The 27,148-nt window shown below is 40.4% G+C and overlaps 1 protein-coding gene across 2 annotated transcripts in view; it reads left to right on the top strand.

Moving 5' to 3' along the window:
- The window catches only part of TMPRSS7 (transmembrane serine protease 7), a 41,843-nt gene extending 16,850 nt beyond the window's left edge, over positions 1–24,993 (top strand). For both annotated transcript variants that reach the window (XM_061193069.1, XM_061193070.1), the window contains 9 exons: positions 9,651–9,757; positions 12,605–12,741; positions 14,793–14,900; positions 17,320–17,430; positions 18,212–18,328; positions 19,621–19,792; positions 22,115–22,383; positions 23,903–24,039; positions 24,823–24,993. In XM_061193069.1, the coding sequence (XP_061049052.1) occupies positions 9,651–9,757; positions 12,605–12,741; positions 14,793–14,900; positions 17,320–17,430; positions 18,212–18,328; positions 19,621–19,792; positions 22,115–22,383; positions 23,903–24,039; positions 24,823–24,993 (1,329 nt within the window). The remainder of the gene's footprint in view (positions 1–9,650; positions 9,758–12,604; positions 12,742–14,792; positions 14,901–17,319; positions 17,431–18,211; positions 18,329–19,620; positions 19,793–22,114; positions 22,384–23,902; positions 24,040–24,822) is intronic.
- Positions 24,994–27,148: the final 2,155 nt, after the last annotated feature.

Raw genomic sequence — 27,148 nt, forward strand, 5'->3', positions numbered from 1 at the left:
AAAGTCCTTTGAGATAAAACAAATGTTGATCCCATGGGAACTCATAAGATTTAAAAGGAAAATCCCCAAACGTTGCTGTGATTAAGTTTTAGTAGGGTACAAACAAAAATATCAGATCACTTTCTGTTTCACTGGGTCAAGGGTTAGAAATGCAGAACAATAGGAAATCTTTATAAGGAAAAGAGCATGGGGTGGGGGATGGGAAAGGGGAGACAAGAAACATTGGGGACAGACTTGTGTGATGACACCATTTCCCAGAGGTCAAGGTTGGTTGCTCTCAGTGAGGAGGTTAAATAAAGCTCTTGCTTTGTTGGAAGGCTTTGAGCAGCCACCGATAGCTCCGTGAGAGCACGTTTCTTTTTTGAAATTTTGAATTTTATTTTATTTATTTTTTTATAGACCAGGTTCTTATTAGTTATCCATTTTAAACATATTAGTGTATACATGTCAATCCCAATCTCCCAAATCATCACACCACCACCCCTCTCCCCCACCGCTTTCCCCCCTTGGTGTCCATACGTTTGTTCTCTACATCTGAGTCTCAATTTCTGCCCTGCAAACCGGTTCATCTGTACCATTTTTCTAGGTTCCCCATATATGCGTTAATATACAATATTTGTTTTTCTCTTTCTGACTTACTTCACTCTGTATGATTGTCTCTAGATTCATCCACGTCTCTACAAATGACCCAATTTCGTTCCTTTTTATGGCTGAGTAATATTCCATTGTATATATGTACCACATCTTCTTTATCCATTCGTCTGTCAATGGGCATGTAGGTTGCTTCCATGACCTGGCTCTTGTAAATAGTGCTTCAATGAACATTGGGGTGCATGTGTCTTTTTGAAGTATGGTTTTCTCTGGGTATGTGCGCAGTAGTGGGATTGCTGGGTCATATGGTAATTCTATTTTTAGTTTTTTAAGGAACCTCCATACTGTTCTCCATAGTGGTTGTATCAATTTACATTCCCACCAACAGTGCAAGAGGGTTCTCTTTTCTCCACACCCTCTCCAGCATTTGTTGTTTGTAGATTTTCTGATAATGCCCATTCTAACTGGTGTGAGGTGATACCTCATTGTAGTTTTGATTTGCATTTCTCTAATAATTAGTGATGTTGAGCAGCTTTTCATGAGCTTCTTGGCCATCTGTATGTCTTCTTTGGAGAAATGTCTATTTAGGTCTTCTGCCCATTTTTAGATTGGGTTGTTTGTTTCTTTAATATTGAGCTGCATGAGCTGTTTATATATTTTAGAGATTAATCCTTTGTCTGTTGATTCGTTTGCAAATATTTTCTCCCATTGTGAGGGTTGTCTTTTCGTCTTGTTTATGGTTTCCTTTGCTGTGAAAAAGCTTTTAAGTTTCATTAGGTCCCATTTGTTTATTTTTGTTTTTATTTCCATTACTCTAGGAGGTGGATCAAAAAAGATTTAGGATCAAAAATCATAAATCAAAAAGATTTATGTCAAAGAGAGTTCTTCCTATGTTTTCCTCTAAGAGTTTTATAGTGTCTGGTCTTACATTTAGGTCTCTAATCCATTTTGAGTTTATTTTTGTGTATGGTGTTAAGGAGTGTTCTAATTTCATTATTTTACATGTAGCTGTCCAGTTTTCCCAGCACCATTTATTGAAGAGACTGTCTTTTCTCCATTGTATATCTTTGCCTCCTTTGTCATAGATTAGTTGACCATAGGTGGGTGGGTTTATCTCTGGGTTTTCTATCTTGTTCCATTGATCTATGTTTCTGTTTTTGTGCCAGTACCATATTGTCCTGATTACTGTAGCTTTGTAGTATAGTCTGAAGTCAGGGAGTCTGATTCCTCCAGCTCCGTTTATTTCCCTCAAGACAGCTTTGGCTATTCGGGGTCTTTTGTGTCTCCATACAAATTTTAAGATGATTTGTTCTCGTTCCATAAAAAATGCCATTGGTAATTTGATAGGGATTGCATTGAATCTGTAGATTGCTTTGGGTAGTATAGTCATTTTCACAATATTGATTCTTCCAATCCAAGGGCATGGTGTATCTCTCCATCTGTTGGTATCATATTTAATTTCTTTCATCAGTGTCTTATAGTTTTCTGCATAGAGGTCTTTTGTCTCCCTAGGTAGGTTTATTTCTAGGTATTTTATTCTTTTTGTTGCAATGGTAAATGGGAGTGTTTCCCTAATTTCTCTTTCAGATTTTTCATCATTAGTGTATAGGAATACAAGAGATTTCTGTGCATTAATTTTGTATCCTGCAACTTTACCAAATTCATTGATTAGCTCTAGTAGTTTTCTGGTGGCATTTTTAGGATTCTCTATGTATAGTATCGTGTCATCTGCAAACAGTGACAGTTTTACTTCTTCTTTTCCAATTTGTATTACTTTTATTTCTTTTTCTTCTCTGATTGCCATGGCTAGGACTTCCAAAACTATGTTGAATAATACTGGTGAGACTGGACATCCTTGTTTCGTTCCTGATCTTAGAGGAAATGCTTTCAGTTTTTCACCATTGAGAGTGATGTTTGCTGTGGGTTTGTCATATATGGCCTTTATTATGTTGAGGTAGGTTCCCTCTATGCCCACTTTCTGGAGAATTTTTATCATAAATGGGTGTTGAATTTTGTCAAAAGCTTTTTCTGCATCTATTGAGATGATCATATGGTTTTTATTCTTCCATTTGTTAATATGGTGTATCACATCGCTTGATTTGTGTATATTGAAGAATCCTTGCATCCCTGGGATAAATCCCACTTGATCATGGTGTATGATCCTTTTAATGTGCTGTTGGATTCTGTTTGCTAGTATTTTGTTGAGGATTTTTGCATCTATATTCATCAGTGATATTGGTCTGTAATTTTCTTTTTTTGCAGTATCTTTGTCTGGTTTTGGTATCAGGGTGATGGTGGCCTCATAGAATGAGTTTGGGAGTGTTTCTTCCTCTGCAATTTGTTGTAAGAGTTTGAGAAGGATGGGTGTTAGCTCTTCTCTAAATATCTGATAGAATTCACCTGTGAAGCCATCTGGTCCTGGACTTTTGTTTGTTGGAAGATTTTAAATCACAGTTTCAATTTCATTCCTTGTGATTGATGTGTTCATATTTTCTATTTCTTCCTGATTCAGTCTTGGAAGGTTATACCTCTCTAAGAATTTGTCCATTTCTTCCAGGTTGTCCATTTTATTGGCATAGAGCTGCTTGTAGTAGTCTCTTAGGATGCTTTGTATTTCTGCGGTGTCTGTTGTAACTTCTCCTTTTTCATTTCTAATTTTATTGATTTGAGTCCTCTCCCTCTTTTTCATGATGAGTCTGGCTAATGGTTTACAAATTTTGTTTATCTTCTCAAAGAACCAACTTTTAGTTTTATTGATCTTTGCTATTGTTTTCTTTGTTTCTATTTCATTTATTTCTGCTCTGATCTTTATGATTTCTCTCCTTCTGCTAACTTCGGGTTTTGTTTGTTCTTCTTTCTCTAGTTCCTTTAGGTGTAAGGTTAGATTGTTTATTTGAGATTTTTCTTGTTTCTTGAGGTAGGCTTGTATAGCTATAAACTTCTCTCTTAGAACTGCTTTTGCTACTTTCCATAGGTTTTGGATCATTGTGCTTTCATTGTCATTTGTCTCTAGGTATTTTTTCATTTCCTCTTTGATGTCTTCAGTGATCTCTTGGTTATTTAGTAACGTATTGTTTAGCCTCCATGTGTTTGTGTTTTTTACATTTTTTTCCCTGTAATTGATTTCTAATCTCATAGTGTTGTGGTCAGAAAAGATGCTTGATATGATTTCAATTTTCTTAAATTTACTGAGGCTTGATTTGTGACCCAAGATGTGATCTATCCTGGAAAATGTTCTGTGCGCACTTGAGAAGAAAGTGTAATCTGCTGTTTTTGGATGGAATGTCCTATAAATATCAATTAAATCTATCTTGTTTATTGTGTCATTTAAAGCTTGTGTTTCCTTATTAATTTTCTGTTTGGATGATCTGTCCATTGGTGTAAGTGAGGTGTTAAAGTCCCCCACTATTATTGTGTTACTGTCAATTTCCTCTTTTATAGCTGTTAACAGTTGCCTTATGTATTGAGGTGCTCCTATGTTGGGTGCATATATATTTATAATTGTTATATCTTCTTCTTGGATTGATCCCTTGATCATTATGTAGTGTCCTTCCTTGTCTCTTGTAACATTCTTTATTTTAAAGTCTATTTTATCTGACATGTGTATTGCTACTCCAGCTCTCTTTTGATTTCCATTTGCATGGAATATCTTTTTCCATCCCCTCACTTTCAGTCTGTATGTGTCCCTAGGTCTGAAGTGGGTCTCTTGTAGACAGCATATATATGGGTCTTGTTTTTGTATCCATTCAGTGAGCCTGTGTCTTTTGGTTGGAGCCTTTAATCCATTCACGTTTAAGGTAATTATCGTTATGTATGTTCCTATGACCGTTTTCTTAATTGTTTTGGGTTTGTTTTTGTAGGTCCTTTTCTTCTCTTGTGTTTCCCACTTAGAGAAGTTCCTTTAGCATTTGTTGTAGAGCTGGTTTGGTGGTGCTGAATTCCCTTAGCTCTTGCTTGTCGGTAAAGCTTTTGATTTCTCCATCGAATCTGAATGAGATCCTTGCCGGGTATAGTAATCTTGGTTGTAGCTTCTTCCCTTTCATCACTTTAAGTATATCATGTCACTCCCTTCTGGCTTGTAGAGTTTCTGCTGAGAAATCAGCTGTTAACCTTATGGGAGTTCCCTTGTATGTTATTTGTCATTTTTCCCTTGCTGCTTTCAATAATTTTTCTTTGTCTTTAATTTTTGCCAGTTTGATTACTATGTGTCTTGGCATGTTTCTTCTTGGGTTTATCCTGTATGGGACTCTCTGCGCTTCTTGGGCTTGGGTGGCTATTTCCTTTCCCATGTTAGGGAGGTTTTCTTCTATAATCTCTTCAAATATTTTCTTGGGTCCTTTCTCTCTCTCTTCTCCTTCTGGGAACCCTATAATGTGAATGTTGTTGTGTTCAATGTTTTCCCAGAGGTCTCTTAGGCTGTCTTCATTTCTTTTCATTCTTTTTTCTTTATTCTGTTCTGCAGCAGTGAATTCCACCATTCTGTCTTCCAGGTCACTTATCCGTTCTTCTGCCTCAGTCAATCTTCTGCTATTGATTCCTTCTAGTGTAGTTTTCATTTCAGTTATTGTATTGTTCATCTCTGTTTGTTCTTTAATTCTTCTAGATCATTGTTAAACATTTGTTGCATCTTCTCGATCTTTGCCTCCATTCTTTTTCCGAGGTCCTGGATCATCTTCACTATCATTATTCTGATTTCTTTTTGTGGAAGGTTGCCTATCTCCACTTCATTTAGTTGTTTTTCTGGGGTTTTATCTTGTTCCTTCATCTGGTACATAGCCCTCTGCCTTTTCATCTTGTCTATCTTTCTGTGAATGTGGTTTTTGTTCCACAGGCTGCAGGATTATAGTTCTTCTTGCTTCTGCTGTCTGCACTCTGGTGGATGAGGCTATCTAAGAGGCTTGTGCAAGCTTCTTGATCAGAGGGACTAGTGGTGGGTAGAGCTGGCTGTTGCTCTGTTGGGCAGAGCTCAGTAAAACTTTAATCCACTTGTCTGCTAATGGGTGGGGCTGGGTTCCCTCCCTGTTGGTTCTTTGGCCTGAGGTGACCCAACACTGGCACCTACCTAGGCTCTTTGGTGGGGCTAATGGTGGACTCTGGGAGGTCTCACCCCAAGGAGTCCTTCCCAGAACTTCTGCTGCCAGTGTCCTTATCCCCGCGGTATGCCACAGCCACCCCTCGCCTCTGCAGGAGACCCTCCAACACTAGCAGGTAGGTCTGGTTCTGTCTCCTATGGGGTCACTGCTCCTTTCCCTAGCTCCCAGTGCCCACACTACTTTGTGTGTGCCCTCCAGGAGTAGAATCTCTGTTTCTCCCAGTCTCCTGTCAAAGTCCTGCAATGAAATCCCGCTAGCCTTCAAAGTCTGATTCTCTAGGAATTCCTCCTCCTGTTGCTGGACCCCCAGGTTAGGAAGCCTGATGTGGGGCTCAGAACCTTCACTCCAGTGGGTGGACTTCTGTGGTATAAGTGTTCTCCAGTCTGTGAGTCACCCACCCAGCAGTTATGGGATTTGATTTTACTGTGATTGTGCCCCTTCTACTGTCTCACTGTGGCTTCTCCTTTGTCTTTTGAGATCATGTTTCTAAATGGGAATCATGTAAAAAATAATTTGTGACCTGTAAAATATCTTCGCATTTAATAAAAATGACAAAGAACTGGATGACTTAAGTAACAAAAATATTGACTCAAGTCATGATAAAACCTTTTCTACACAAGAGTTAAGTCTATCATCCTCAATCCTTCTTAATGACTGGTTTGATTTCCAAATCTACTGAAGAGCAATCAATTCCCTTCTCAAGCTCACTTCCAGCTGAGTTTTTAAGGTCTTATTTATCTGAGAAGGATTAACTCTTGCTCCCACTTAAAGCTCATCTGATTCTTCTCCCAAGCTCTCCTGTCTGTTCAACAAATGTTTGTTGAATGTCTGCTGCATGTCAGTCACCGTACAGGGATGCCTAGTAGCAAGGTTACCAAAGTCCTTCTCTCACAAAGCTAACAGACTACAGGGCAGGAAGAAGGTATTAAATCAATAAAACCAAAAAAGGACTTTGAGGTTATAATATGTTGTCTACATTTGTTTAGTACGTCAATGTTTTCAGCACACATAATTTTATTTGCTCTTCAAAGCATACCTCTGATGTAGGAGAGATATTCTTGTCGTTTTATAGATAAGGAAACAGAAATGGGGACAAAGCATTTGCCAGAGGCCCCTCCAATAGTAAGTGACCCAGGTAGGATTAAAAGGAATCATGCCCCCTCCGTAAATAAATTCAGCAGCCTCTCCTTGTCTGGGCTCCTAAAGAAGTTCAGCTTCCCTATCTGTCATAACATTCACTTATCTGAACATTCATCTCCCTCTCTCTTCCTTCTTTTTGTTTTCCAAATAATCAGTTTTGTTTTAGAGTCTTAGAAGAAAAAGTAAAGCAGTCCCTTGAATTGTTTTATCACAGATATCATCAGCCCAGCACCATCCAGTTAGGTCCACCAGACATAAGCCGGGATCACTGTGGGCCATGCAAGTTCACCTTCTCATATCACACAGGAAATAGATGGGATTCCCCAGAAGGGAGCCTCTCTTCCATGCTTCTGTGGCAAGCATATTTGCCAAAGAATTTTCCAGTGCTCATCTGAGGTGGGTTCTTGTGTTGTGTCTACACGTGTACACAACCACTGGCAAGTTAGGGGTGACTGAAAGTAAGGCATGTCCTGCATTCTGTTACCATCATTGACTAGAGAAATATTCAAATACAGCAGGTCCAGATCAGAAGAATTCCTCTCCTTACTTGGTTAAAGTTCCCAAAACAAAGGTAGGGGTTGGGCAGTGGGAACAGAGAGTACAGAACATAGAGGGAAATAGCGTACTTAGTAGTTTCACGTTTCTCGTTCATTTGTTGAAATAGCTTGTAATACTTTGTGAAACTGCACCTCATCCATCCATTTATCAAGCACGGTAATATCAATAGAGTCTCTTGGCCAATCTGAACACGAAAGTAGAATTATGTATGATTCTGTGTCAGCAGAATCCGTGTGCAAGGGGACATATTTCCTTTCACTGTGGAGAGGGTTTGTGCTTGGGATGCCTATAAATCCATTTTGTTTCAGCACTCTGGAACTCAGTGAAAATGCCTAAGCAAGCTTCTTGGTGGAGGACTGCATTGGAATATGTTCTCATGCTATAAAATTTAATTGATTCCTTAAATATATTTACTATCTTTCAGTTCACATCTTTTTTTTTTTTTAATGTGAAGAAATAACCAGATGACAAGAGTGAAAAAAATGTGATATGTGTTCTCATGAGCCTTGTGAGTCTTATGGTGAATGAAAGGCAATCCTGCTCCTCTGGGGTTCCCAACATGGGTTTCCAGGCAGTGCTGAGAAAAGGGAGGCCTTCAGAGAAATGCAGGACTGGTTTGAGTTTCTGGTCTGCATTGGGAAAGTTGCTTGTCTTTGGTTAGTCTAGGTTTCTTCTTCTATAAGATGGGAATCATACTACCTGCCTAACCATGTTGTTATGTTTAAATCAAAGTCATAAAGTGCCCAATCCGTTTCCTCTCAAAGGTAGACTAAGGCGGGAGGGGAACTATATTTAAACACAAGTTAGAAAGAAGCACACCATACAGCAAAGAAATTATACCATAAAATATGATGACATAACTGAAAAACCAAATGTCTGTCAGAGCAATAAAAGTCAATGGACAAAATTCATCTATTAAAGGAATAAGACAGTAGGATTGAATTGCAAAGTATTACCTAAAACTTAACTGTATGTTGTTTTTAAAAGACAAAATGAATTTAAAAAGTGATTTAGTAAAGTTGAAAATAAAAGGATGAGCAGTATCATACTAGGCATATGTAAACAATCAGAAAGCAGGGATCACAACCTTAATGCCAGACAATGCTGAAATTACGGCATTCAGTGGGAAAAGGAAGGCAATCTGCAGTGACAAAGAGGGCGATCCACATAACAATCTAATTACTACAATTATTTATGCACCAAAGGATATAGCGTTAATACTCGTAAAACCTATATGAAGTACAAAGAGAAATGGAGAGTGCTTCAATAAGAGATTTTCCTTTCTCTTGGCTCATGACAGAGACAGTGGGGGACAATAAATAAGGCTAGGAAGAGTATTAAATCATACAAATAATGAGTTTGGTAATATATATAAACAGAGATTACCCTTTTAAAAAAATGACCTTGGGGCCTTCATAAATTTGATCCCAACAAAATTGTTAGTAAATTAAAAAATTAAAAGCTATACTGCAATAAATAATCTCTTATCTAACTCAGATAGAATTTAAAACCTTGAAAATAGGGAAGCCAAAATTCTGCTCCCTGGAAATGTAAGAACTCTCTCTTAAATAATTCCTGGGCTAAAGTGAAAATTAAAACAAAAATTATGGCATATCAGATGTGATGTATGTGCATGTCATACAATGCCACAACAAGGCCAGTTGCATTGCGTGTGTGTACGTGTGAGTGTGTGTGTGTGTGTATGTGTGTGTGTGTACGTGCTCACTTGTGCATGTACCACATAAGTAACTGCTTCCCTTGTTTGATCTCTTCAGAGAAGACGTAGGGATGACTCAGAAACTTCTGAAATACCAAGGTTTAATATGAAGAGGATGCTGATTCATTCCTCCTTTATCTAAAGAATCAGAATAGTGCCTTAAATAAACTGTCATTATTGTCATCTAAGGAGGAAAGTGTGTAAACTTGCTAACAAGTGGGTGTTTTCAAAGTTAAGCTCACTTACTAGGAGGAAACTGAAACCTAGAGGTGATCTAATGTATCTATCTCAGCTCATCACACTGGGGCGTCACAGCTGCTCCTTGAGTACGGGGTGGGCTGCGGGGGCAGCTCACTTCCCTCTCTGTCGTGCTCTCCTCTTCAGGTCAGTTTGTTCAGGGGAACTGGTCTACCCAACCAAGGGCCACAGGGCACAAAGAATAAAATGCCCTTAAAATAGCAAGCCCAAGAAATGAGTTCTGAGTAACAAAATCTTAGTCTGAAACATATTCTTCAATTGTCATTTTTCTGACTTACGTTTGTTTTTCATAGACTCCCCTACCAACTCTCGGCATAGCACTGAAATTCCATAACTATTCAATAACCAAGAAGAGTATGAAAGGCTGTGACCATGGATGGTGGGAAATTAATGAGCACATGTAAGTGGTTTCCATATGTGAAGAATCTAATGAAAAGCCTCGCCCAGGAGTTCAAAGCCTTGGATTCCTTTCCCCCAGAGAGTTGGCACTTTACTATTTACAGACAGGGGAACTGAGGACTACAGGAGTTAAATAACTTGCTGAAGGTCACTCAGCTCATAAGAGGTTAACCCAGGATTCAAGTCTTTATGGCTCCCAAGTCCGTTTCCATCACTGCTCTGTGCTGCTGGGCTATGGATGTACACGCTCCATACTTTACAAAAATAATTGGCAGAAAAACCATTGCAGCCATGGAGTAAAATAGTAAATAGAAGTCCTGATGATTACAAAAGCTAGAAACCATTAGCCAATTCTGTGCAGTAGGAGAAAGAAGCTGAGAGAAATTTAGGCGCCTGGGCTTCCTGAACTGATCTAGAAGGTCCTTACTCTCTCCCTTAATTCATCCTTTAGTTGTTGTTATTGTTTACTTGCTTCTAAAGTTATAATAGGTCTTGTATTAAAAAAAAAAAATACAGGATGCCCTGTCTTTGCCAAATAGCTTCTCAGTTTACTTTAAGGAATCTTGTGAAATTAGCCTGAGGGACTTGTCTGCTAATTCTTTGCTCACTGCTATTCCGTGAATGAAACCTTCCCTTTCTAAATGATTTTCCTGAACAAACTTCTTTGATTTCATTTAGACTCTTAGATGACTTGCTAAATAGTCATTGATCCTATTGGAATAGAATCTCCCTGATTTAATGGCTTTCTTGGATCCATTATTAACATGTGGCCTGTACTCCTTTTGGGAGTATTTTTGAATCAAGGGTCTATTAAGTAAGAGGCAGAAGACCTAGGTTCAAATCGCAGCCTTGTTATTTAGTAGCTATGTTAACTAGGACAAATTATTTAATCACTTTGATTGTCAGTCTGCAAAATGAGGTAATGAGGTGGGGTTTTTCGGTAAGCATTCAATGAAATGATGCTTACCACACACCAGAACATCTTAGCTATGATTAATATGATTAATAGGATTGCTGAGGAAATGACATTGGATGCATAAATACTATGGAATGTGCCCCAAGGCTTTAAAGACACTGCATTTTAGACACTGCTTTAAAGACACTGTATTTCATTAGAGGTCCAGAAAACAAATCTTTACAAATCTATTGTAAGCTTGTATGCTTAAAATAAAGCAGTGCTTTGAAAATGAGATGCTTTTTCCCCCTAAGTAACAACCCCTGCCACCCATGATGTATTGCTGCCAAAATATGAATAGTTTCCTCCTGCAAATACCAAGAAAGCTCTCTGCCCTAAATACATTCCCTGAAGGGCCAGCTCTTCACTTTGTCTTGTGAGTTGGCTGAAATTCTATCAGATTCTTTTGATACTAGTTGTACCCATGGGATTTAAAATGCCAGCCCTTCCCATTATCAGTCCTTTTCATTAGAAAGGCTCTAATTGAACTAATTCCTGGCACCTTGCTGCTAAGGTTAGCCTAAAGCCTTTGGGTCTGTCATGGAGAAGGAAGAAAAAGTAATGCTGACACCAGGAAGCCTAGTGATCCTGAATTCAGAGAACATAGGGTGGGGTATGAGTGCTCAGGGCAACTAGAATGCAGTATACAAAGCTGAAGAAATGAAGAGCCTTCCTACAAAGCTTTTGTCCAGCAAAGTTCCGGAGGGGAAGGCTGTTGGTGCGTTAGAAAGTGCTAGGGTTTAGTATCCGGTGAACTGTGTCCTAATGCTGCCTCTGCTTACTTGCTATTTGAACTTTAACAAATTACTTCACCTCTTTATGTCTCAGTTTTCTTACCTGTCACGTGTCTGCCCATGTAAACTAACACTTGCTGGGTTTTTCCACTCTCTCGCTTTATTTTACTTTCATTTCATAAACCACCACTATGCCCCATTACATACTGTCCCCCTGTAAACTCCAGCCCAAGCATGGTTTCAAAGACCCCTTTCCTCTTGACTCCTCTTTAATGTCGAAGTGAGGCTAATCTTTGCAAGAAAACTCTGGTAAATATTAATGGAGAATTCCAATAAAAACTATGAGATACAGATAACAATCATCATGATTTTGGAATGCAGGCTTCTGATCCCAAGATGACCAACTAGAGTAGACTCTGGCCCCAAGAGCTTGACTAGGCTTTCAGGCACCTCTCAGATGCTGGCTTCCGCTTAGCCAGGTGGCCACCTGCAGCTGCTGTCTCTTCCTCGTATCCCAGGAGCTGGTCTATCCGCCCATCAGCTCCTGAACTTCAGCCAATTGCAAAAGATTCGTCCTGAAATATACGTGAATGATTTGAACTGTAAAATGATAGGTTACCCCTGTGTTCTTCACACTGAATGCCAGCATCTGATGCATGGAACATGTGTGGTTCCCAAATGCTTTGGGGACCTGGAGTGATGGGCATTCACAGATTCCAGTGGAGGACGTCCCCCTTCAAGCCTAGTGTCTATTGTTTCCCTTTGAGAATTTCAGCCAACCCACAAGACAGGCCTCCACTTGTGGCCAGAGTAGGCAATTCTTTTTTTGTTAGGCAGTTATTTATGTTCAAAGAAGAGAGAGGACTAGGAGAATTAAACCCGTATTTCTTCTAATTATAAGTATTGGTGAGGAAAGCAACAGGTAACAGATAGTTGGTAGTACTGCTATTTTATTTAGCAGAGGAGAAAATCAAGGGGACAGAAGTGACTCAATGACAATCACTTAGCATAGGATGGATAACTACCATCAGCTCTACCATAAGCATCTCCGTTTATGAAGCTCAAATGACCAAAGTATCAGTGAATTCGCTGTTGACAGGAGACAGGAATGCAGTTGACAGGCCCTCATGCTCTGTGTCCCCCTACCCTTACTCCTCAGGTACTGCGGCTCCTACATGGATCACCAGACGATTTTCCGAGTGCCCAACTCCTTGGTTCACGTTCAGCTTCAGTGCAGTTCAAGGCTTTCGGACAAGCCACTTTTGGTGGAATATGGCAGTTACAACATCAGTCAACGTAAGCCGGGGATCAGCCCCTTAGAAAACCATAATGAAGGGTTAAACAGGGGCTAACACTTTATGACTCTAAACATTGAGAATTTAAGGAATGAAAACTGCTTCTTTATTTCTTCTATTGACTAGTATACTTTTATAATAATATTTAAATAACTATATAGTAGGAACAAAATATATGATAAATATTACATACAGTTATGTATTTATTATGCTGAAGTTTAAATTATAGAAGAAATAATATCATTGTTTGTTACAATTGAAAAATAGTTTCTTACATTATTCCTGAAATATAGGACAATTTCTTGATTCATTGTTCTTCTTGCTAGCCATAATTTTTTGTAAATATGAGGTTTACGCCAACATTTGATGGATTGGAGGGCGGCAGTTGCAACTCACTGTGGCTTCTGATGCATAGAAGGACTGGTCTTTCAAGGAGAGTCCAAGTATCAGCCTGCAGAGTGTTGAACTTCACACTGAGAACTGCTGGAACAGTGGCCAGGAAGCGGTCAGCAGAAAAGGCAATGTCTGAGGGAAGTCATTAGTGCTGGAGAGAGTAGATACTGACCCAGGAAATTCTCAACCCGTTTTTTGGTTTTTTTTTTTGTCTTAAACAGTAGTCTCTGAGGTTTAATAATCTAATTGTATTTTTTTGTAGTAGAGATTAAAATATATGACAATTCAAATAGACTTTTGTCTGTATTCCACCTACAGTCACTTCTCCTGCCACTGGGATGCCACTCTGTGCTTGGAGAAACAGTGACTGGGTCTCAACCCATTTTAAAAGGGGGAAAGTAAGAGTTAACCACTTAGGAATCCATGAGGTTAAGTCCTGAGAGAAAGCTCATTAGACCCTTCCTTCTTTGCCAATGCTCGTATACCTGCTTCTGGATTCAGAATAGTACACTTCTGAATATCAGAATATTATAATTCCCATCAATGATACGGGTAACTAGTGAGCTATCTTATTTTCAACTCTTATTTCAAACCGTGAATATTTCCTAGGAGCTCATGCTCTCCATTGTGTGCCGTTGAGTTAGTGCTTGACCTGACCATGCACCCTCCCCATTCTTTTGCACGAAGCACAGGCTAGGTAGCTTATAAGGAACAGAAATTTATTTCTCACAGTTCTAGAGTCTGGAAGTCCAAGATCAGGGTGCCGGCATGGTCGAGTGAGGGCCGTCTTCTGGTCTCAGATTTCTCGTTGTACCCTCGCATGGCAGAAGGGGTGAGAGCGCTCTGTGCGGCCTCTTTTATAAAGGCCGGCACTCATCCCATTCACGAGGGCTCTGCCTCCGTCACTTATCACCTCCTGAAGGTCCCACTTCCCCCTACCATCACCCTGGGCATTAGGATTTCAACATATGAATTTGGGGGCTGGGGAACACAAATATTCAGACCACGGCAGAGAGAAAGGATTTATTAGTACTATCATGTTTAGCTATAAGCCCAGGATTAAAGATTCCATTCCAGGGAATGGATCTTTGATGAGTAGCCTGGTTGAAGTGCCGTAGGAGTCCTGAGTTATGAGACCAGTCATTAATCTCTCTAGGTCCAACTTCTAAGATCAGTGGTTACTAATACATTTTGCCATAGAGATCCCTTGAAAATGTAATTAAAGGCACAGACCCTCAGAATAATGCACCTGGTCATAGGGGATTCAGAAACACCAGAAGGCCATTTAAATTCCCTGGCGATTCTAAAGACTGCACACTGAGCATACTGGACCCAAAGGCATCTTCCAGCTTTCTCTTTCTTCAAGTCTGTGATAAAGCCAGGTTACTGAGTCGAGGATGGAGGTGTAGGAATTTGTACATGTGACCTGGCTGCAATGTCGACTCAGAGCTTCTGGTGGATTAGTTTGATTTCTTTGCTCTCTTAAATACTCCTTTTTGGCCTTTCAATTACCAGCTATAGCTTCGTTTTGATGGAGAAATTGTATAATTACTAGCGCTATGTTGCCACTCAGCCACTTAACAATTCACATCTCTTTGTTAATGTGGTCTGGTGACTTTTAGGGACCCACACAGACTTCCTATGTCTTATTGTCTCTAGCCTGTCCTGTTGGATCTTTTAGATGCTCCTCCGGTTTATGTGTCCCTCAGGCCCAGCGCTGTGATGGAGTAAATGACTGCTTTGATGAAAGTGATGAACTCTTCTGTGGTGGGTATTTAAGCTTCTACTATGACTTTCTTAGGAATAAATAGCTTGTCAGGATCACTGTTGCTGCTGATGCATATCCTGGGTCTTTGTAGCTGTTATCTATTGCCACATAATAAACTAGCCCCCAAACTCAGTGGCTTACGACAGTCATTTGTTCTGGATCATTCATCTGTGTGTTGTCTCAGGTATGACCGATCTAAGCTGGGCTCAGCTGGGTGGCACTGCTTTAAGCTGTGGAGCCTCCTGAGCTTGGTTCTTCTCAGGTTGGGGTTGGTTCTACTCCTCATGGTTCTTTTCCTTGTTGAGCTAGTGGCCTGGCCCTGGCAGTGGTAGAAGCAAAGGAGGGGTGACCAAAAATATAAGGTTCCTCTTAAGTCCTGGGCTTGGAGCTGGCACACCATCACTTGTGTCATATTCCATCAGTCAAATAGCTGAGGCCATAGTCAAGGGGCAGAGAAGTTTATTCTGCACACTTTGGGGCCATGGCAAGGGTGGGGATGCATAATACTATCATAGAGAATGAGGATCTATGGTTAGTAAATCAATCAACCACAATCTTAAACATAATCCTATTTTAAAGCACGGATCTTTCCTCTAGAAAGAAGTTCAGAATCTGCAGAGAAGTAAACACTTTCAGCGTGCTCATTTATGGAGCACAGGTGTTGAGAATAAAAGAATTGATTTTTTTTTTTTTTTACCTGTATAGTTTGCATCAACATCACATTGGTAATAACTAAGTGGTGGGGTATTGGATATTCTTATTTTGGGCAGAGAGTCTCTGTATTGGTTTTTCATTACTATTTGCACATCATTCCTGAATCTATCTCCAGTTTCAGGGAGCAATATGGGGAGAATAGTTCACCGGACCATATGACACCCTTGGCAACACTTTCTCCTAAAGATCCAGAGTTTAATTCCAATACAATTGCAATGATGAAGCTATTTAATCTTTTTCATATTTTGGAGAAATATTAAAGTTAATATAACTAACTGAAAAATTGTGTTCATAAAAAAATAACCTGTAACTCTACACCTTTTTTTTTTTATTGACAAAACAAAATAAAACCCTCTTAACTTAGGCTTCATTAACAATTTAAATCTATAGGGTCTTCTATTTCTTAAGAAAATAAATACCATTATACAGTGATTGAGGTTGCTTTTGTGTTTTTTTTGGTTTTTTAATATATATATTTATTTATTTATTCATTTTTGGCTGTGTTGAGTCTTCGTTTCTGTGCGAGGGCTTTCTCTAGTTGCGGCAAGCGGGAGCCACTCTTCATCGCAGTGCGCGGGTCTCTCACTATCGCGGCCTCTCTTGTGGCGGAGCACAGGCTCCAGACGCGCAGGCTCAGTAGTTGTGGCTCATGGGCCTAGTTGCTCCGCGGCATGTGTGATCTTCCCAGACCAGGGCTCGAACCCGTGTCCCCTGCATTGGCAGGCAGATTCTCAACCACTGCGCCACCAGGGAAGCCCCCTTGTTTTTTATGTTATTATTATTCCCTACTATTATGCTCCAAATGAAAGTGATTATTGTTACTTCGTAACAAGGACTGTTTTTTAGTAATTATCATTTCTCATCATGCCATGTTGGGAGCTATTCTCTAGGAGTTGACTAGGTACTAGACACTCTCAGAGTAAATAAATGAACTATTTCAGGGCAGCAACGTCCTCCCCCTGCTCCTCACAAGACATACCTCTGAAAAAACAGGAGCAGATAACAAAAATGATAACTTTTCAAAAAACCAGAAATGTCTAAGGAATTACACCTTCTAAGAGTGCTTGCTACTATATATTGTGCCTGTCACTGGTCTAAAGGCAATTCCCGAAAATATTCCAAAGAAGAAAAATTGTAAGAGATTTACACTGGTATTTCCTAGTTCAGGGAATGAATGTCTCAAGGTAAAATAATTTTAAAGAGAGTTTTCCTTACCAATAGACTACAAGTCTGTTGTTCTTTAAGATCTCACATTCGTTAATCTAGTCAACAAACTTTTAGTGAGCACCTACTATTTGATCAGGCACCTGAAGAACAGAGATGAGTAAAACAAAATCCCCAATCTCAGGACACTCCGCTTTGTTTAGGAAGGTAGACAAGTTCAATTTAGATAACAGTTTATGATTTTTATTTTCCTTAAAATCTTATGATGCATTTAATTGTAATTAAAGAAACAAACCACCAGAGTTTAATGTATTTCTCCACAAGCAAAAGTCATATCTGACAAACTCAAAGTGCTAAGAATTACACCAAAATTTAAACATCTGCTTTTCCTCATGGAGGTGTCAGTTTTGAGAAAACAATCAAATCTTTGTTTTGTTTAAGTCATCTTAACCATTTGCACGTTTTGAGGGGCACTGTTGGTCATCAGGGAGTCCCACTGATGTCTCAGGCTCACGAGCTCTCTGCCTGTTCTCCTTCCAGTGACTCTTAAACCTGCCTGCAACTACAGCTCCTTCAGGCAGCACGGCCCTCTGGTCTGCGACGGCTTCAGCGACTGTGAGGACGGCCGGGATGAGCAGAATTGCACTCAAAGTGAGGAGGAGCCCTCTGCACTTTGCTGTTCTTCTAATCAGACTCTTCTAAGCCCAAATCAAAATATCTCTCTTGGGTTAGGGCAATCGACTTGTCCCAGTTTCCCCAAGGAAAATCCCAGGTCCCGGGAATCCTCCTGGGCCCAGACAAAGCGGAAGAGTTGGTCACTCTAACTGGGGTGGAGTGTGTGTGTGTGTGTGTGTGTGTGTGTGTGTGTGTGAATTCTGGAAGATTTTCCTTGCTGACTTGCTTTTAATGCTGTTCACGACTCAAGGAAACTGAGGATCGGATATAGAGGGATTTGCCAGATAACTGTCTATTCTAGCCCCTGCAAAAACACACACTGCCAGAGTTGTGAACAAATGTGCAGTAATTCACAAAATCTGTCCATTCCCCCCCGCCCCCAATGGTATAAAAGGACTGAGTATGGTGTTGATTTTTGCTCAAAAATTTTCTTGGAGAACAAGGCAAAGTAATGGCAAAGAAGTCATGGCTTAAGCCACTGATATGGCCAACTGCTTGGCATCTCCCCTACAGTGGAAGAAAGAAGAGACTATTGGGTTGATTCTCAACCAGTGCACCTGCCTGCCTTCCTTTCAGTGGCTCTGCTGAGATGCAGGGACGGGACAGTGTGGGGTTGCTTCATTTCCCTCTGCCATATTTCCCAGAGCAGCAAATACCGATCCTGTGGCTAAGCCATCCTTTGTGGATGGAATTCAGTGTCATTCACTCAAATCTGTCTCTGAGTAGGAAAAATTCTTTCTTCTTTGTTCATTTTTAGGTATTCCATGCAACAACAGAACTTTTAAGTGTGGCAATGATATTTGCATTAGGAAACAAAATGCAAAATGTGATGGCACTGTGGACTGTCCCGATGGGAGTGATGAGGAAGGCTGCAGTGAGTAGAAACATGTCCTTCTGATCCTTTGTATTTGTTCCTCAGTTGATCTGTTTTTCATTTTTAGTCCCTTCTTGGTGTAATGCCCCAGGCAGAAGTTACCACAGGCCAGGGAAGAATAGTAAACGTTGGTGAACTGAATCTGAAATGGTTTCTCAGAATTAAAAATTCTAGAGGGGATTCTGTCTTCTTGATAATAAGCATTCATGCACTAGATGTTTATACTGAGAACTTTCACTTTCTAATAACTCTAATCAAGGGATAAGCTCTTAAATAAAAAACCTCTGAGAAAGGAAATAGGTACTGGAATGCCATGGATGACTTTGTTAATTATGCCTTATGTTGTGATCAATGTCAAGTGCTGGTTCGTTCCTTAGCTATGACCTGAGAACAGTAATCCACCATATGTTATTATTAGTTGTGTGGTTTCTAATTGGCCATGTGCCAACTTGTTAATTATGTATCCTTATCAATACTATTTACACTGGAATACAATTGCTCTGATAACTAGTTTTTCTTAACTAGGTATTTTTTTTTAAAAAAATTAATTAATTATTTTACTTTTGGCTGCATTGGGTCTTCGTTGCTGTGCGCGGGCTTCCTCTGGTTGTGGTGAGCGGGGGCTACTCTTCATTGCGGTGCGCAGGCTTCTCATTGCGGTGGCTTCTCTTGTTGCAGAGCGTGGGCTCTAGGCGCGTGGGCTTCAGTAGTTGCAGCACGCAGGCTCAGTAGTTGTGGCTCACGGGCTCTAGAGCGTAGGCTCAGTAGTTGTGGTGCACGGGCTTAGTTGCTCCGCGGCATGTGGGATCTTCCCAGACCAGGGCTCGAACCCGTGTCCCCTGCATTGGCAGGCAGATTCTTAATCACTGTGCCACCAGGTAAGTCCAACTAAGTTTTCATTTGTTTGGGACTTACAAATTCTGTCCCAAATCAGCACAACTTCAAGGACACTCTCAATTCTGTTGCATTTGGAACTAATCTTTTTTCTCTACCTAACAACCTGAACTCCACGGCTCCTGTTCTTATCAGTACAGCTGTTACTAATAGGTCCCCTCCTCCCCTCATGTGTGTTATTGTACAGAGACTCTGTGTCAAGGCCTATTTTCAGGAGGGAGGTAGTGGTTTGTTGGTGCTGGTTTCAGACAGACCCCCATCTTGCCTCTCTAGATAAGCAGGGGATTTCAAATTGCTTATCTGGTTAGTCAGTTCCCAACCCAGCTCAAAACTTGACTGGATTTCCAGTTTTTCTTCCAAGTCTGCCTTTAACTCATGTGACCCTTCCTCTCCTAAAGGCTGCAGCAGGAGTCCCTCCACCCTCCACCGCATCATCGGGGGCACTGACACCCAGGAAGGGGGTTGGCCATGGCAAGTCAGCCTCCACTTTGTTGAATCTGCCTACTGTGGAGCCTCAGTCATCTCCAGGGAGTGGCTTCTCTCGGCCGCCCACTGTTTCCATGGAAACAGGTAGGGCATCGCAATTCTTACTCTGAAGTGACCACAGACCACAGACCATACACCTGCCCCCACGTTGTGGGAAGAAGCTCCCTGTTGGACACATTCAATCAATTCAATTGGTGGTTTTTTATTTTGTTTTGTTTTTGTGACATCAATCGTATGCCGAACATTCTTTTTAGGTATTATTGATATAAAGAGAAGAACACAAAGGAATATCAAGAATGAATAGGCTTTTACCAGACTGAGAAAATAGGATAGGGCTTTCAAGTCAGAAGGAATTCTGTGGGAACGTGTGAAGACTATGGAGTATGGGAATGTGTGGAGAACGGGTATTAAAGGATTACTGGAGTACAGGAATCCCTGTTTAGAGCGTGAGGGTAGCGATTCTGCATCCAATTTCCAGTGTAGAGGTGGGGAGGATTCCCACAGTCCCAAGCAATTCTCTGGCATTAGCTGGGTGTCCTACAATTCAACTCAATTCTGACTTTGTCTACCCAGAAAGACACTCAGATTAAACAGTTTAGGAGCTCAGTCCTACACAACTACCCCTCTCCCCCAATTCAGATGACAATCCAAAGCCTAGGTTGCCACCTGAGCTTCTGACTGACCGGTTATAGAGTGGAGGTTCTAATGACCCCCTCCTTGGATTTTATTAATTTGCTAGAGCAGCTCACAGAACTCAGAGAAACATTTTACTTGCTGGCTTACTAGTTGATTATAGTAAGATATAACTCAGGAACAGTCTGATGGAAGGCATGCATAGGCCGAGGTATGAGAAAGGGTACAGAATTTTCCATGCCTTCCTGGTGTGCATCATTCTCTCCGAATCTCCACGCGTTCACCAACCTGGAAGCTCTCCAAACCCCGTCCTTTTGGAATTTTATGGAAGCCTCCTTACAGAGGCATGATTAATTAAATCATTGGTCATTGGCCGTGGATTCAACCTCTAGCCCCTCATTCCTCCCTGGAGGTCGGGAGTGGAACTGAAAGTTCTAACCCTCCAATCACATAGTTGGTTCTCCTGGTGACCAGCCCCCAGCCTGAGTTGCAGTCCCAAAGTAATCTCATTAACATAACAAAAGACACATTTGTCCCTCTCATCACTTAGGAAATTCCAAGCGTTTTAGGAGCTCTGTGCCAGAAATGGAAGGAAAAACAAGTATATATTTCTTATTATAAATCACAATATCATGGGGGGATCATGAAAAAGTCCATTAGGCTTGTCGTCCGAAGGGCTCTGTCTGCCTTTACCAATGGGATTATTATGGGGCAGACACTCTCCCAGCTAAGGGTGAAAGGAAAGCTCAGAAAACAACTTCACTAAAAAGTAACCTTATTTGGAATCTATTGGATCTTACGTACAAAAATATGCCATTCATTTCTCATTCAGAATTTTTTAAAGTGGAGTATTTCAATGAATTTATACAATTAGAGTATTTGTTTCTCCTGGAAATTACGGGATTCATGTTAATGACTAAAACAGCTACACTTCTGTTCCACCATTAGTCTTTTATCCTAAGAAACTGTTCCAAGTAATACGTGACCCTCAATACTCCCCTGGGTCCCCAGTGCTGCCCGTGAGATGTCAGCTAAGCAGATAAGGGGCCACACTCTTTGGGATCTGTCCTGATATTTCTTCCAAAGCTTCCACATTCTCTTCACCCCACCAGCGCAAGGCTGCTGCACCCATGGAGACAGAAACCTCAGGTGGAGGTTACAAGACCCTCGATGACTTCATGCCAGGCTACTGGGGTCAGGATTAGAATTCTGGAAGGGCTCATAGGAAGTGGGACCCTGTGAATAGTCAAGTTTGAACAGTTAGAGCAGTGATCTTTAAGGCTTCTGCTAGTTTTCAAGAAGGAATTTCCTTACATTCCTGCTTGGAATACTTTGATTTCTAATCTATTTTGGTATTCATATCATTTGAATTTGGTAAAAGGATCCCCAGACCACTGTCTTACTGGCCCTGTCTCTGTCTCCATCGAATACCACTGTCAGCATGAATAGGGAGAAGGTAACAAATGAATTCCAGTCACTAACAATCTTGACCTGTGTGTGATTCCTGAAATACTGGTGGCAAGAAAATTGCCAGCATGTCCTTAGAGTGTCGTTGAGGAAATTTTCTGGAACTTAGCTATCATTCACCAGCCCTGCTCTACCTTACTTCATCTTTGGTTTTACTAAGGAGACAAGGGAGGCTCAACGACTAAGATAGGGACTGAAAGTCGGACCCCCCCTTCCTGCAGCCCTCCTCCCTCTGTGGAGTGCTCTTTTCCAACCGTGTCTGGTTCTTCAGGCCTCTGACTCCGTGCTTCATTCCTTTTGTACCAGACTCTCCGACCCCACACCATGGACTGCTCACCTTGGCATGTACGTGCAAGGGAATGCCAAGTTCGTCTCCCCAGTGAGAAGAATTGTGGTCCACGAGTACTATAACAGCCAGACCTTTGACTATGATATTGCCTTGCTACAGCTCAGTGTCGCCTGGCCTGAGACCCTGAAACAGCTCATTCAGCCAATATGCATTCCTCCTGCTAGCCAGAAAGTGCGCGGTGGAGAGAAGTGCTGGGTGACCGGCTGGGGGCGAAGGCACGAAGCAGGTGTGTGTGTCAGTGAATGCCATGCCCTCCCCTCCAGATCATAGTAACTCGTGTTGATGTAGTGCTTTAGGGTTCATGGAGAGGGTTTTTGTATATGATCTCATTGAGCCTTCTAAAAACTCTGAGAGGTGGAATGGAGGAGAGTATTATAATTCTTGTTTTATGATGCTTTCCCCTTGCCCCAAAAAGAAGCAGGACCCACTTCTTAAGGGAAGGTCTCTGAGCAAGGCAGGACTGGATAGATAGTATGGGCCCTTCGCAAACTCAGAGGGGTTTGCTAGTTCCCTTTCATCCAAAAAAATTGACTCATTTTCATAAAGAAAAGAAGGATACTCTGTCACACACGCACACACACACCTTACTGTGTCAACTCATAGACAGTTGTCTGGAGGATGATGCGAGTATGTCCTTCACAAGGGCAACTAACTGGCCAAGTGAATGAGAGTGAGGGCTGAAATCCAGCCTGCCCTTAGCTTCCCAGACTGCAGATTCAGGCATAGGAGGTTGAATCAGCCTAGAATTGATCCACCCAGAGGGGATGCCTTTTTACAATTCTTCCACCCAGAGGGGGCATCTTTTTTCATATGCACAAAGGTCAGACTTTATGGTAGGGAAGTCCCTACATCTGTCCTGCCAAGGTTTTTATGGCCTAGGATTCTAAATACACAGTAAGGAGAAGAATCCAAAGTTTTAATCCAAAGGTTAGAGCTAATGCTTTCCCTTGATCTCCCAGTCATCTTGGATTCCCTTGCAGTCATTTCCAAGGGCTTAGGACAGATATATTTTCTGTAAGTCTTGAACCTTATCTTGGCCTTGCTTTGACACTCTCTAAAGGTTCACTATGGGCAGCTTCTCCAGTGCCAACTGCCTACATTTAGTTATTGAAATCATGAAATTCACCACCTGTTTGGCCCTGCTGAGGGAAGGCAGATCACTGCTCGAACACCTATAACCTATCAGGTCTGTGCTCAGGACTTTAATTACATCATCATATATCACAAGAGGAAAGAGTCTATTCAACCACCATATCATGGGACATTTTCTTTACAAGCATGAGTGTGTGAGTGTTTATTTTTCTGAATCATCTTAGCCACAGAGGTTAGAAAAGGAAGTGAAAGGGCTATATCCACAGTGTTATGTTTTTATGGTTCCTAGGATACTCCCATATGTCAGTTATAATGCTCCACTTAAGGGGCCTTCCTGACCAGTGAATATTGGTAATAACTGTTACTGATTCACAGTCCTGAAGGCAGGAGGTACTTGGTGAAGGAGTATGGCACAGTAGCTCAGATGGTCGAGTCAGACCTTGGGTCTGAATCCTGCTCTGTTACTCGCTATTCGTGTGCCACTGGTTAAATCCTTTATCCTCCTAAGCCTCCACTTCTTCATCAGAAAAATGGTTATCATAATAGAATTTACCTAAAAAAATTGTTATGAGGGTAAAAGGAGAAAATGAGTAAATTGTCTAATAAAGTAAATGTAATCATTACTGTGATTTCTACTTCTATGTGTTTTCCAGACAATAAAGGCTCCCCTGTTTTGCAGCAAGCAGAGGTAGAGCTCATTGACCAAACCCTCTGTGTTTCCACCTATGGGATCATCACTTCGAGGATGCTCTGTGCGGGCGCCATGTCAGGCAAGAAAGATGCTTGCAGGGTAAGTCATCTTACGTTTCCCTTGCCTAACATGTTGTACTTTCCATAAATGCTTTCATGTTTAATCTATACAACACTGGGCAATAACTCGGGCAGGGGCCTACCTTCATTCATATATTAATTATAATCCAATTGTCTGAGATCAGGGAAAGGTGATTAAATAGTAATTGGATCTGTAAAATTCATTTTCTAGTCGCCATGTATTTTCCTCCAACAATTAGGGAATGAAGTCAGCATTTATCATTCTGCCATGATTTTCTTATAACCAAAAACTAAAAAACAAAGCAGAACGCACACACGCAGTGTTTTAGGATCACTACCTATATGCATGGCCCAGAGGTAGAAGTCAACCTACCTTCCAAGATAACCATGCCTCAAAAGGTTATTGTAAGGATTAAATGACCCAAAACAGTGCTTAGCACATACCAGCACTAAATAAATGTTAGCTATTATTATTATTGTCATTATTATTACTATTGAGGTTTGTTATTTTTTTGGAGGTATGTGAGAATTGTTTCCTCTGCAAGAATCTTCTAATGTCACTCTTGGCCTAAAGAATCTAGTTTCTTATGATGAATTCACCTTTTTGATTATAGGAAAAATCATTCTAAAATGACATTAGAAGTTTCACATTATTTCTTGTTACTTCCCCAAACTGCATAGTAGTTAGCCAAGCAAGAACCTGTCAGAGTAGGAGTTTGCTCACAATTCATTAGACACCTTAATGCAAAATTGATGATCATGGGACAAATGTGCTTTTTACTTATATTATCTTCTTGTGTAGGGAGATTCAGGTGGACCTTTGTCCTGTCGAAGAAAAAGTGATGGAAAATGGATTTTGACTGGCATTGTTAGCTGGGGACATGGATGTGGAAGACCAAACTTTCCTGGTGTTTACACAAGGGTGTCAAACTTTGTTCCCTGGATTCATAAATATGTCCCTTCTCTTTTGTAATTGTGCAAGTTTGATTTTTGACTGTGTTTTATGTGATAGATTCTTTAAAAAAGAATGCAGTAATTATCAGTAAAATGAGATAATTTTTTTCTGCTGGAACTCTCAGATTGCATACATTTGGTATTGAAAGACAGAAAGATTAATATGTATTTTATTCCCTGAAAAACTGCCTCAAGGATAGAGCTGTATTCATTCTTAAGCATTAAAGGGCCATTGATTCAGGAATGGAAGAAAACTAAAGTAATGTCATGAACCAAACCTCTAAAATAAGATAAAAAGTGGGTGAGATGCTCAAGAATCCATACCTTACTTTATGTTCCTATTCAAGGGCAGATATTTATAAGGATCCAGGCAAAACTGATTTATTGAAATAAGTTCCATTAAAAAAACCATGCCAGATCTTCAGTGTTCTCATGAAATTAAATGCATAAAAATGACTCCTTCACAATTGCAAATAAAGCTAAACTCAGTTATTGACAGAGGAAGTACCTATATTGTTATTTTCCAATCCAATTTGTCTAACCATATCACAGGACTTTTCTTCAGCTGTAACATGGTAATATTGTGTACAGAGAAACCATCAAACAACTAACAAAACTTATTTGTCAATTACTAATTAGTAATCTTCACTAAAACGATAGAATGAAGCATTGTGGTAGTTGGATTGAAAGCACTTACAGGGGATTTACGGAAATTGTGGCAATGCTGGTCAACAGTTGAAAGACAAAGGAATTTTTGGAAAGTGAAAATTTTCAGAATATTATCATCTGACTTCTGATCCCTTTATAAAACTCCAATGGCCAAGACTTTCTTTTATTATCAGAGCTGTGTAATACCTAGCATAGTTGTAAACCTATAGTACATGCTCAATACATCAGAGTTATTGATTTATTTTGTTTTGATTTAGAGTGTTTCACACATAATCTCAGAATAATCTTTTCATTAATAGAGGCCATACTTAACAATATCACCAAATAGGTAGAAACAGCAGAAAGGAGAAGAATGATATTATTTTTTTCCCTGGGACAAAGTCAAAGAAAGTAATAGCAATGCTATTTTTAAGTAGGGTCCAAAATAATGAAACTGGATTTCATAGGACCTCGGAAAAACTTAACGTAACAGCAAAAGAAGAGAGAGTAAAAGGTGTCATAACCCAGATCAGATAGTAAGACTGAGACCTGGATACGATTTCCCTGAGATAGTGAATGTTTTCCATTTCACAAAACATATTTTGATTTGCTAAAAGACTGTTTCCTTCAGATAAAGGAAAAATGTTTTAATGATACACCTCTGAATAGGTCCCTGAGGATTCAGTAAACTGGCTGTGGCATAGTGCAATTCAGAGGGCCAAGTGTTCTCCTTAATCCACAAAGGGAGATTTAGCTACTGAACCCATGGCATAGAACAACAAATTAGGCTGACAGTTCTTAAAACCTAGGTTTATTTTGCCTGATATTGCTGTGACCTAGGTACACGGTGAATTGTACTTTTTACTTATGGTGATTTCTAAGGAGATTTGCTATTCAACAAAATACCTCACAACTTTGCATAAGTTTGTGATCTCAGTTAGGAGATGGAGGATGGCTAGCATGATCTATCAGATTCATCAGAGGGAGTTTTCAAATCACGCATACATGCTACCATTCTAAGCACTTGCTGGTGCTAATGTGAGTGTACCATGTTCCTCATCAGTGCAGACGTGGGGAAAAGGTTGGGAAACACCAGTTTAACTTACTTGGCTACTTCATGCCAAGATGCTTTTAGAACCTGAATGATGTAGGAATATCGACTTTATTTTTGCAAATGTGTGAGTAGAGGCAAATTCCAAGACTGGTTTAGTTAACAGAGTGGAATGGTCTCCAAAAACAAAGACAGGAGCATTTTCATATGCTAGACTATTGGGGAGAATTTGTAGGGACTCACCCTTCGCAGTGCCTGGAAAACTGCAAAATGAAATACCACAAGCCAACCAACTATTTCTCATTTGTTTTCTGCTTGATTATCCTGAGTGGCTGATCCAATTGCTCTAATTGCTGATGTTCAGCATAGTACTGCTTGCCATCTGTCAACATACGGGTACAAAATGTGGTGTTTTGGGGGCTTCCCTGGTGGCGCAGTGGTTGAGAATCTGCCTGCTAATGTAGGGGACACGGGT

This window comes from Eubalaena glacialis, chromosome 6 (assembly GCF_028564815.1).
Source record: "Eubalaena glacialis isolate mEubGla1 chromosome 6, mEubGla1.1.hap2.+ XY, whole genome shotgun sequence".
Taxonomy (NCBI): Eukaryota; Metazoa; Chordata; class Mammalia; order Artiodactyla; family Balaenidae; genus Eubalaena; species Eubalaena glacialis.